General features: G+C 44.1%; 1 protein-coding gene across 1 annotated transcript in view; it reads left to right on the top strand.

Annotated features, from left to right (window-relative positions):
- Window positions 1-797: 797 nt before the first annotated feature.
- WDHD1 (WD repeat and HMG-box DNA binding protein 1) overlaps window positions 798-12,423 on the top strand; it is a 41,344-nt gene continuing 29,718 nt past the window's right edge. The window contains exons 1-9 of the mRNA XM_073638466.1: window positions 798-916; window positions 2,320-2,399; window positions 4,670-4,781; window positions 5,120-5,271; window positions 9,134-9,245; window positions 9,468-9,518; window positions 9,608-9,703; window positions 10,510-10,602; window positions 11,121-11,227. Of these exons, the coding sequence (XP_073494567.1) occupies window positions 2,323-2,399; window positions 4,670-4,781; window positions 5,120-5,271; window positions 9,134-9,245; window positions 9,468-9,518; window positions 9,608-9,703; window positions 10,510-10,602; window positions 11,121-11,227 (800 nt within the window). The 5' untranslated portion in view covers window positions 798-916; window positions 2,320-2,322. The remainder of the gene's footprint in view (window positions 917-2,319; window positions 2,400-4,669; window positions 4,782-5,119; window positions 5,272-9,133; window positions 9,246-9,467; window positions 9,519-9,607; window positions 9,704-10,509; window positions 10,603-11,120; window positions 11,228-12,423) is intronic.

Raw genomic sequence — 12,423 nt, 5'->3', positions numbered from 1 at the left:
TATATATATATATATATATATATATATAATGTGGATACATATACTCCTTGGCTGTCGGTCCGTCAGTGACTTTAGATCCCGGTGAGTCACTTCTAGATGTCACGAGGTTCTGATTCTGCTCTTTAATTGTCAGAGGAAAGTAGAATCACATGAGACGTTATGGCTCCTCGTGCCGCCTCATGTGGTTGACATATGGGACAGTTCAATCCAAGTACCAGAACCATTTGCTTTTTTTTTTTTCACGCCCTTTCAGGCTCAAACTTTTTTTGGGGGGGTCAGACTTATAAAACAAAAAATAAAATTGATTATAAGAAAAACGTTGTCGCCCACAGCAACCAATCACTGAGCGGCTTTAATGATTGATGAGTTCTGCAAGACCTTGGTTGCTATGGGCGACCGTGTGATAAATTACCACAAGGGGCCGGCGGTGCAGTGCCATATAACTATGTGGGTATGGCCACCATTTTTGGGGACTGTTTATATAACTTTGCAGGGGTTGTTTCCAAAAAAGTGACAAATTCGGTAATGTGTAAACAAAGGTTACCAAAAGAGTGTCGTTTTGTGTTTACAGCTACAGTGCAGACCTATGTATCGCCATGGTAACAGACAACACATCCAGTGTAGTCAGATCCTGAAGTCAGCTCCTACACTGACAGTACTTGGCTGCTCTGTGTCACAGAGTGCAATCTCCTAAAAATAGTGTCCAGCGTGTAAACGGTTAATAACAGCAGGTCGGTTCAGCAGTGACGTCACTCTCGAGTAACTCATTTCAAAAGAGGCGTGGTATCTGGAAGCGAGGTTTGGAACGCTCTTCGTGGAACGCAACTTCCTGTTTCCGGTCACTCAGATTCCCGCTATCTTCTTGCAAATTACGCGCGAAAGTTGAAAACGCGGAGACAGGAGGCGCCGACACCCGGTACGTGCGATCTTCTGCGGTTTCTGTGTGACTTGCACCTGTGCTGTGTGTCGTGTACTCATTGTCTGACCGATCCGCACCTCCCTGCTCGCTTCTCCTTTTTTTGGGGGCTTGTCTCGGTGTTGGTGCCGGGGGTTTATCACTTCCCGGGTTTAGTGATGAGATTATATAGGAAAGTGTAATTTTATAGGAATTGTGCACCATTTTTTGTAAGAATATATCCATGCAGTGTGTTACACGTGTGCAAAAAATCCTACTATGGCGATATTCTGCCGAAAATGCCATGAAGAGTCTGGTGGAGAGCGCTCACCGCACCTTTATCAATAAGTTTCCAAAATGTTCTTCTCGGCAACCGACAGATATTTATAAATGGGAAAAGTGAGGCGATCAATCAGAGGGCTGCTCACACTTTACATTACACCTGTGAATAATAAACCGTGGCATCTGATTGGCTGCTAGGAACAACACTGTCACTTGCTTTGTCCCCCTGATTGGATTTGGAAATCATCTTTAAATGGATCGCCCATCTTTTGGAAACTTACGTTTTTTTCCCCCAATGTGTTTGGGGTTAAAAATAATTTTTTTGCAAAATTGGGTTATAGAGGATAGTTACTGGGGATGCAGGATCCCACTTTCCTTAATGACCTATGGAGAAAATGTGGGTCGTCAAGGGGTTAAATTGCCATCACCTGACCTGAAAGGAGCTGGCTCGGCTGCTGAGCCCGCTCCATGGTGGATGTACATGGCATGAAGCGGTCAAAAATAAAGTACAGCACACTTCTCCTATTTGCTGTTGACTTTGTTTCATTTTTTTTTCTTTTTTTTGTGGGATGAAGAAGACAAAAAAAAAAACCTGGAAAAAAGAAGATATTAAAAAAAATTAAGAAATTATTCAAAAAAAGCTTAGGAAAACATAAATTCATGTTAAAAAGGAAAAAAAAAAGAAGGAAACAGAATAGAAAATTTCTACCATAAACAAACAAACAAACACACAAGCAAAAAACGTTAAGGAGAAATTTATCAAAACTGACTTTTTATACGTCTGTCATTTACCAATGGTCATGGAGTCAGGACGACCCAAACTTGCTTAGAGGCGCCTCCTCCTGATAAATTAGCCGAATCTTTGTACCAGAAAATGAAATTACGCCGGCCGTGATCCTGGCGCAGACGTCGGCTGCGATGTACGTTGGTTCCCTGATGTACATTGTTACTGTCATATATTCGACCCTCCTCCTGCGTTCACACACACAGTTTTAAAACTTGACGCCGTGTGTGCACAACCTTCTTTTTTTTTTTTATATATTATTTTTTTTTGTTTTTAATCACAGCCTGAGTTATTTTTATTTATTAATTTTTGTGTTTTAGTTTGTACCTAAGCCAGAAACTTCCCCTCTGTCTTATAGAATATGCCTGCCGAAAAGAAGCCCATGCGATACGCGCACCTCGAGGGTCACACAGATGTTTGCTTCGATGAAACTGGAAGGTAAAGACCTTTTACTCCATGATAAACCACTTGTGGCCGGGTTCACACATCCCACATTTACGGCCCAAGGAGGGACCGGCCAGTGCTGACATTGTGGTGTGGACTCAGACTGTGAATGTATGAAAGCAGCCTAACTATATATACTGTAGATATAGATATGTAGATATATAGATACATATACACTGCTCAAAAAAATAAAGGGAACACTCCAATAACATCCTAGATTTGAATGAATGAAATATTCTCATTGAATACTTTGTTCTGTACAAAGTTGAATGTGCTGACAACAAAATCACACAACAATCATCAATGGAAATCAAATAGAGGCCTGGATTTGGAGTCACCCCCAAAATTAAAGTGGAAAAACACACTACAGGCTGATCCAACTTTGATGTAATGTCCTTAAAACAAGTCAAAATGAGTCTCAGTATTGTGTGTGGCCTCCATGTCCCTGTATGACCTCCCTACAACGCCTGGGCATGCTCCTGATGAGGCTGAGTATTGTGTGTGGCCTCCACGTTCCTGTATGACCTCCCTACAACGCCTGGGCATGCTCCTGATGAGGCTCAGTATTGTGTGTGGCCTCCACGTGTCTGCATGACCTCTCTACAACGCCTGGGCATGCTCCTGATGAGGCTGAGTATTGTGTGTGGCCTCCACGTGCCTGTAAGACCTCCCTACAATGCCTGGGCATGCTCCTGATGAGGTTGCGGATGGTCTCCTGTGGGATCTCCTCCCAGACCTGGACTAAAGCATCTGCCAACTCCTGGACAGTCTGTGGTGCAACGTGACGTTGGTGGATGGAGCGAGACATGATGTCCCAGATGTGCTCAATCGGATTCAGGTCTGGGGAACGGGCGGGCCAGTCCATAGCTTCAATGCCTTCATCTTGCAGGAACTGCTGACACACTCCAGCCACATGAGGTCTGGCATTGTCCTGCATTAGGAGGAACCCAGGTCCAACCGCACCAGCATATGGTCTCACAAGGGGTCTGAGGATCTCATCTCGGTACCTAATGGCAGTCAGGCTACCTCTGGCGAGCACATGGAGGGCTGTGCAGCCCTCCAAAGAAATGCCACCCCACACCATTACTGACCCACTGCCAAACCGGTCATGCTGAAGTATGTTGCAGGCAGCAGATCGCTCTCCACGGCGTCTTTAGACTCTGTCACGTCTGTCACATGTGCTCAGTGTGAACCTGCTTTCATCTGTGAAGAGCACAGGGCGCCAGCGGCGACTTTGCCAATCCTGGTGTTCTGTGGCAAATGCCAAGCCTCCTGCACGGTGTTGGGCTGTGAGCACAACCCCCATCTGTGGACGTCGGGCCCTCATACCACCCTCATGGAGTCGGTTTCTAACCATTTGTGCAGACACATGCACATTTGTGGCCTGCTGGAGGTCATTTTGCAGGGCTCTGGCAGTGCTCCTCCTGTTCCTCCTTGCACAAAGGCGGAGGTTGCGGTCCTGCTGCTTGGTTGTTGCCCTCCTACGGCCCCCTCCACGTCTCCTGGTGTACTGGCCTGTCTCCTGGTAGCGCCTCCAGCCTCTGGACACTACGCTAACAGACAGAGTAAACCTTCTTGCCACAGCTCGCACTGATGAGCCATCCTGGATGAACTGCACTACCTGAGCAACTTCTGTGGGTTGTACTGTAGACGCCGCCTCATGCTACTGTACCTCTAGGGGTGAAAGCAATGGCAAAATGAAAAAGTGACCAAAACATCGGCCAAAAAGGATGAGAACAGAGAAATGGTCTGTGATCACCACCTGCAGAACTACTCCTTTATAGGTGGTATCTAGCTAATTGCCGATCATTTCTACTAGTTGTCTGTTCCATTTGCACAACAGCTGGAGAAATTGATTCACAATCAGTGTTGCTTCATAACTGGACAGGTAGATTTCACAGAAGTGTTATTCACTTGCAGTTGCATTGTGTTGTTTAAGGGTTCCCTTTATTTTTTTGAGCAGTGTATATAGAGAGAGATATATCTATATATCCTTATCCATCTATCTGCGTCTCGCACATGGATCCATTATATATGTTATTCATGCTTCCAAATTTTATAGATAGTACTTATGAAATAATTGGGTTCTCGTCCAAACCCCATTATTCATGTGAATCGCCCACATTCTGTCCATTTTTCTCTATCACCTCCTGATCTTGTAGAGTATGTGAGTGACACATGGAGGGTAGAATTGAGCTTCTTCTAGCTCACATCCACCCTGATGACTGTCCGCAGCATTTAACGTTCCTGTTCTTCCTTCCCAGCTGTCTGGTGACCTGCGGCAGTGATGGAGACATTCGGATCTGGGAAAATATAGAGGATGACGACCCCAAGTCCATCAGTGTTGGAGAAAAGGCGCATTCATTTGCTTTAAAAGTAAGCACAAGTATAATTTTGCTTCCTTCCTGTAAACTCCTACTTACTATCATGTCCCAGGTTCCCGTTCTCCACGTGGAGAACGTTCCTGGAAAAGTTTACATTGCCCGGTGTAATTCACATCGCAACCCCTTTATTACACCTCGTCATGACGGTGGGACCTCCATAGCTGTCTGTTCACACTACATTGTGTGTACAATAATTATTTTTTATGTATAGAGAACCTAGGAGCTACACTTAATGCATTTTTGTTCTCATATATATATATATATATATATATATATATATATATATATATATATATATATATATATATATATTTTTTTTTAAAAAATCAGGACGGAAAAGTGGTGATCGCATCTTCCAACAATGCAATTCAGATGCACACGTTTCCTGCCGGCGACCCGGACGGGATTCTGACGCGTTTCACCACCAGTGCTAATCACGTAGTCTTTAACAGCGATGGCTCTAAGGTGGCCGCTGGCTCAGGGTAAGAGGCAATACATTATGCATATAGATGCTGCTTTTGATATTGATTAGTGGCTACTTGGTTTATGCTGGTTTTGCACATTACTGCGATTTTTGCACCGTTCTAAGACATCTATTGGTTCAATTACCAAACAGAAATGGGTATTTTTGAATTTTCAGACCCACTGTGTGAACTATATATTATGACTGTTTTTTCATTATAATTTGCTACTTCTGCACATAAAATCTATCTGGTTAATTTTTATCCATCACATATATATACAGTGGTGGCCAAAAGTATTGGCACTCCTGCAATTCTGTCAGATAACACTCAGTTTCTTCCTGAAAATGATTGCAATCACAAATTCTTTGGTATTATTATCTTCATTTAATTTGTCTTCAATGAAAAAACACAAAAAGAATTGTCCTAAAGCCAAATTGGATATAATTCCACACCAAACCTAAAAAAAGGGGGTGGACAAAAGTATTGGCACTGTTTGAAAAATCATGTGATGCTTCTCTAATTCGAGTAATTAACAGCACCTGTAACTTACCTGTGGCACCTAACAGGTGTTGGCAATAACTAAATCACACTTGCAGCCAGTTAACATGGATTAAAGTTTACTCAACCTCTGTCCTGTGTCCTTGTGTGTACCACATTGAGCATGGAGAAAAGACCAAAGAACTGTCTGAGGACTTGAGAAACCAAGTTGTGAGGAAGCATGAGCAATCTCAAGGCTACAAGTCCATCTCCAAAGACCTGAATGTTCCTGTGTCTTCCGTGCGCAGTGTCATCAAGAAGTGTAAAGCCCATGGCACTGTGGCTAACCTCCCTAGATGTGGACGGAAAAGAAAAATTGAAGAGAGATTTCAACGCAAGATTGTGCGGATGGTGGATAAAGAACCTCGACTAACATCCAAACAAGTTCAAGCTGCCCTGCAGTCCGAGGGTACAATAGTGTCAACCCGTACTATCCGTCGACGTCTGAATGAAAAGGGACTGTATGGTAGGATACCCAGGAAGACCCCACTTCTTACCCCGAGACATAAAAAAGCCAGGCTGGGGTTTGCCAAAACTTACCTGAGAAAGCCTAAAACGTTTTGGAAGAATGTTCTCTGGTCAGATGAGACAAAAGTAGAGCTTTTTGGGAAAAAGCATCAACATAGAGTGTACAGGAAAAAAAAAGAGGCATTCAAAGAAAAGAACACGGTCCCTACAGTCAAACATGGCGGAGGTTCCCTGATGTTTTCGGGTTGCTTTGCTGCCTCTGGCACTGGACTGCTTGACCGTGTGCATGGCATTATGAAGTCTGAAGACTACCAACAAATTTTGCAGCATAATGTAGGGCCCAGTGTGAGAAAGCTGGGTCTCCCTCAGAGGTCACGGGTCTTCCAGCAGGACAATGACCCAAAACACACTTCCAAAAGCACTATAAAATGGTTTGAGAGAAAGCACTGGAGACTTCTAAGGTGGCCAGCAATGAGTCCAGACCTGAATCCCATAGAACACCTGTGGAGAGATCTCAAAATGGCAGTTTGGAGAAGGCACCCTTCACATATCGGGGACCTGGAGCAGTTTGCCAAAGAAGAATGGTCTACAATTCCAGCAGAGCATTGTAAGAAACTCATTGATGGTTACCGGAAGCGGTTGTTCGCAGTTATTTTGGCTAAAGGTTGTGCAACCAAGTATTAGGCTGAGGGTGCCAATACTTTTGTCTGGCCCATTTTTGGAGTTTTGTGTGAAATGATCAATGATTGGATTTTTGCTTCATTCTCTTTTGTGTTTTTTCCTTGCAAGCAAATTAAATGAAGAGAATAAGACCAAAGAATTTGTGATTGCAATCATTTTCAGGAAGAAACTGAGTATTATCTGACAGAATTGCAGGGGTGCCAATACTTTTGGCCACCACTGTATGTACAAGAATATAACTACTATAATACTGCCCCTATATACAAGAATATAACTACTATAATACTGCCCCTATGTACAAGAATATAACTACTCTAATACTGCCCCTATGTACACTGCTCAAAAAAATAAAGGGAACACTGAAATAACACCTCCTAGATCTGAATGAATGAAATATTCTCATTGAATACTTTGTTCTGTACAAAGTTGAATGTGCTGACAACAAAATCACACAAAAATCATCAATGGAAATCAAATTTATTAACCAATGGAGGCCTGGATTTGGAGTCACCCCCAAAATTAAAGTGGAAAAACACACTACAGGCTGATCCAACTTTGATGTAATGTCCTTAAAAGAAGTCAAAATGAGTCTCAGTATTGTGTGTGGCCTCCACGTGCCTGTATGACCTCCCTACAACGCCCGGGCATGCTCCTGATGAGGCTCAGTATTGTGTGTGGCCTCCACATGCCTGTATGACCTCCCTACAACACCTGGGCATGCTCCTGATGAGGCTCAGTATTGTGTGTGGCCTCCACGTGCCTGTATGACCTCCCTACAACGCCTGGGCATGCTCCTGATGAGGTTGCGGATGGTCTCCTGTGGGATCTCCTCCCAGACCTGGACTAAAGCATCCGCCAACTCCTGGACAGTCTGTGGTGGATGGAGTGAGACCTGATGTCTCAGATGTGCTCAATCGGATTCAGGTCTGGGGAACGGGCGGGCCAGTCCATAGCTTCAATGCCTTCATCTTGCAGGAACTGCTGACACACTCCAGCCACATGAGGTCTGGCATTGTCCTGCATTAGGAGGAACCCAGGGCCAACCGCACCAGCATATGGTCTCACAAGGGGTCTGAGGATTCTAACCGTTTGTGCAGACACATGCACATTTCTGGCCTGCTGGAGGTCATTTTGCAGGGCTCTGGCAGTGCTCCTCCTGTTCCTCCTTGCACAAAGGCGGAGGTAGCGGTCCTGCTGCTGGGTTGTTGCCCTCCTACGGCCCCCTCCACGTCTCCTGGTGTACTGGCCTGTCTCCTGGTAGCGCCTCCAGCCTCTGGACACTACGCTGACAGACACAGCAAACCTTCTTGCCACAGCTCGCATTGATGTGCCATCCTGGATGAGCTGTACTACCTGAGCAACTTCTGTGGGTTGTAGAGTCCGTCTCATGCTACCACGAGTGTGAAAGCACAACCAACATTCAAAAGTGACCAAAACATCAGCCAGAAAGCATTGGTACTGAGATGTAGTCTGTGGTCCCCACCTGCAGAACCACTCCTTTATTGAGGGTGTCTTGATAATTGTCAATAATTTCCATCTATTGTCTATTCCATTTGCACAACAGCATGTGAAATTGATTGTCAATCAGTGTTGCTTCCTAAGTGGATAGTTTGATTTCACAGAAGTTTGATTTACTTGCAGTTATATTCTGTAAGTGTTCACTTTATTTTTTTGAGCAGTGTATTTGGTATTTATGTATTTGCAAAAATGTTTTTTTTTGTATTCATCATATCAGTTTGTATATTCAAAACATCTTGAGATTTTTTCATATTGGCTGATATATATGTGGATACTCTTCTTCGTATTATTTTGTATATTTACAATCCTTGGGGTTATTCTGTCCACATTTTCCTTTTTTTTTTAATGTTATGTTTGGATGAATTTTGAATAAAGATGACTTGTCATGTATCTGGATATTGGTGCTTCCTCTTTTTTTTTCGGATATATGTATGACTTGGGAGTTACCCCTCGATATATAGATTGTTTTGGCCCCTTTCAGGATATTTTTGATTCTAATGGCCTATCCTTCTTATAGGCTGTCAGTATCAGATTGATGGGGGTTTGGCTCTTGTATCGGCTCTTGTGCCCCGTGCCGGCGGCGTCATCATAGCAGTATAGCATGAAGTCTGTGCTCCTTTTAAATCCTTTGTATGTAGAGATTTACTTTATTAATGGTATTATGTTCTTATTTTAGTGATTTCTTGGTAAAAGTTGTGCAGGTGGAAGACAGCAGTGCCCAGAAGACTCTGCGCGGACACACCGCTCCTGTATTGAGCGTCGCCTTTGATCCTAAGGATGAGTATTTGGTGCGTTTTATTGTTGTATACGGCTGAACTTGTGTTGTAAAATGGCAGCTTCAAGTAGCCACTTGCTGGGAGCTTCAGCTGTTAAAAACTACAGCTCCCAGCGGGCAGGTTGGTTCCTTTTCCATCTGGTTAGTGACCTGATGCTATACTGAGGTCTGGTGATGGGAGCCGGCCATGTGCTTGTTTCATGATGCACCTCTTTGGGTCTCTTCTTGTCTTCAGGCGTCGGCAGGATGTGACGGGACAGTAAGGATATGGAACATAGAAGAACAGGTACATTTTATGTGCACAGAATTAATGTATTTGCAGGTAGAAAGATCTTACATTGTATTTAATCATTATTATTTTTATTTTTTTTTCAGATTTGTGAAGTAAACCTGTCCCTTCTACCAAAATGCAATGATGTTGTCAATGCCAAGTCTATTTGTCGTCTGGCATGGCAACCAAAGAATGGAAAGGTGAGCCGACTCGTACAGCATTTTATAATAACAACATATTTGTTGGATCTGCCGTTGCTCCATGGTCGCTGGCCGTTCGCCCCATGATTGGGACAGGCACAGGCCGTGCGATTGCAGCCAGGTATGTTTTACTTTGAAATATTGTGGCGGTTTCAGAGTTAAACTTACTATGAAAAGCCGTCCAGGGACCCCGGGGCCGATGCATCAACGTTTTTACGCCCGAAAACTAGCGTAAAACACTTTTGCAAAGTCGTGAAATTTTTGCAGAATGCGACGTTTGCACAAATTTTGTATGGGCTTTTGGCGTTTTCACGACCGTTATGGTCATCTGAGAACATGGCGGCGTTTGTTACTGCCATAACCGATGAAGGTCACATTCATGGCGAGGTGTAAACCACTGGTAAAATGCGCCAAATTCATTAAGTTGCATCTTCCTGTTAATAAATTCAGCCCCTCCTCTTCCCGCATGCCCCTCATTCAGACTGGCGTATAGAGAGGCAGATCACCAGCCGGCTTCTCCCCACCCTGATCGCTTTGACTGACAGGTCTCTCCCCATGTACACCCACATATGGGAAGATCCCTCAGTCTACGGGAGCCTGGCGTGGACAAGTCAGCTGGAGAACGCGTCACGGATGAGTCACCTGAGACACTTGGTTCCCAGCCGCCTTTTCACGGTGCGTTTAACCCCTCAGCGTTTCAGAGTAAACCTTTCCTGGCCGCAGTCTTGCTGCCAATGTCTGGTTCCCTGTACGTCGCCATATACTCCACTGAGTACCAGTAACACGGTATATTCCTATCTCCACAGCTGCTTGCTGTTCCAGTTGATAAAGCAGTTCAGTGTTATGAGCGGGACGCTTGGGTGCTGAGTTTCTCCCTCTCTGACGACTTCATAACACAGGTAAGTCTATTCGCTGAGCTCGCCCACCCTGTATTGTCCATTTGGACCGTATGTGCGGCTCGCAGGCTCTATTGTGTGCTGCAAAATATGTCTGATATTGGATTCAGCTGCAATACCACACACCACCTGCCGAGCCTTATGGCGCTGTTTTTTTTTCTATTTAACCTGCATGATTGGCCACAACCGTATTAATAATAGGCTGTTATTCAGACCATCAGTCTTTTTTACTATAAGCAGGATAATACGGGTGCTGTCATTTCTCTCATCACTGCACAGAGAGCCTTTATTTTGAGCTCTTTCGCGGCACCTTTCCTGAGCGATGGCCTCCAGAACGCTCATTAGGTAATCGGATATTATTAGGGATTGCGGCTGTTCCTCTGCTCTACAACCAGCGCTTTTTACCTTTTATTTGGTGACATTTTATGCAGCATTTTTTAATGCTTCCAGCTCCGTTTTTGCACGTTGGTTCTGCAGACGATGTTCTGATTGATCTGACGTTCTGGTTTTCTGTATCTCAGCCTCTGAACGTGGTGACCTGGTCTCCCTGTGGACGGTTCATCTTAGCCGGAAGCATCGACGGTCGTATCGTGGCGTGGAACGTGATAAGTAAAGCCTGCGTGGAAAGGTGATGACTAGTAAAGGCTAAAAACCCTATTACAGGGCGTCCACAACACCACTGCAGTTTTATTTAAAACTGTATTTTCTGCTGTAGCAAATGTTCTTAAAGGGGATCCACCAAGATTGTATGCGTAGAATAGGGGATAACTTGCCCAACGCTGGGATCCGGACTAATCCTGGACACGGAAGGGGAGCGATGGTTGATCATGCTCCTCTCTGATCCATTCATTCTCAATCGGACGGCCAGAGATATCCCAGCTCTGCAACACTCCCATTAAGAATAAATGGAGCCGAGGTGCGCAGGTGGGACCCCCAGCAAACAGGCAGTTATCCCCTATCCAATCTACCCTTTAATGCTCATTGCTAAGGTACATCATCACTGTTTGATCGGTGGGTGTGATTCCTGTGACCTCCCAATCCTAAAGTGAAGGTCCGTTTCCTCTTTTTGCTGCAGGTCGCAGCGCTGAATCGGCACAGCAGCCCCTCCATTCTCAGTATTGGTGGGGGTCCCTAAAGATGTGAACTTATTGATCTTAAAGTGATGGCCCGATATGCTAACACTTATGGGTCCATCACTGAAGTTTGGATTTATAGTGTATTTTTTTTTCATGTTCAGATAGTCGACCAAGACCCTTAAAGCCATGCAGATTATGTTTAGGAAACATTATAATAAGGCTGAACGCTAAAGAATAAAGAAAAATAAAACTGAGCTGGAATAAGCTTCTATGTCTGCGTGCATGAGGCCTACAGTGGTGGCCAAAAGTATTGGCACCCCTGCAATTCTGTCAGATAATACTTAGTTTCTTCCTGAAAATGATTGCAATCACAAATTCTTTGGTATTATTATCTTAATTTAATTTGTCTTCAATGAAAAAACACAAAAAGAATTGTCCTAAAGCCAAATTGGATATAATTCCACACCAAACCTAAAAAAGGGGGTGGACAAAAGTATTGGCACTGTTTGAAAAATCATGTGATGCTTCTCTAATTCGTGTAATTAACAGCACCTGTAACTTACCTGTGGCACCTAACAGGTGTTGGCAATAACTAAATCACACTTGCAGCCAGTTAACATGGATTAAAAGTGACTCATCCTCTGTCCTGTGTCCTTGTGTGTACCACATTGAGCATGGAGAAAAGAAAGAAGACCAAAGAACTGTCTGAGGACTTGAGAAACCAAATTGTGAGGAAGCATGAGCAATC

This window comes from Phyllobates terribilis, unplaced genomic scaffold (genome assembly GCF_046119375.1).
Source record: "Phyllobates terribilis strain yellow unplaced genomic scaffold, ASM4611937v1 Scaffold_7__3_contigs__length_470593459, whole genome shotgun sequence".
NCBI classification, from domain to species: Eukaryota; Metazoa; Chordata; class Amphibia; order Anura; family Dendrobatidae; genus Phyllobates; species Phyllobates terribilis.
This window is presented reverse-complemented; position numbering and strand designations above follow the sequence as displayed.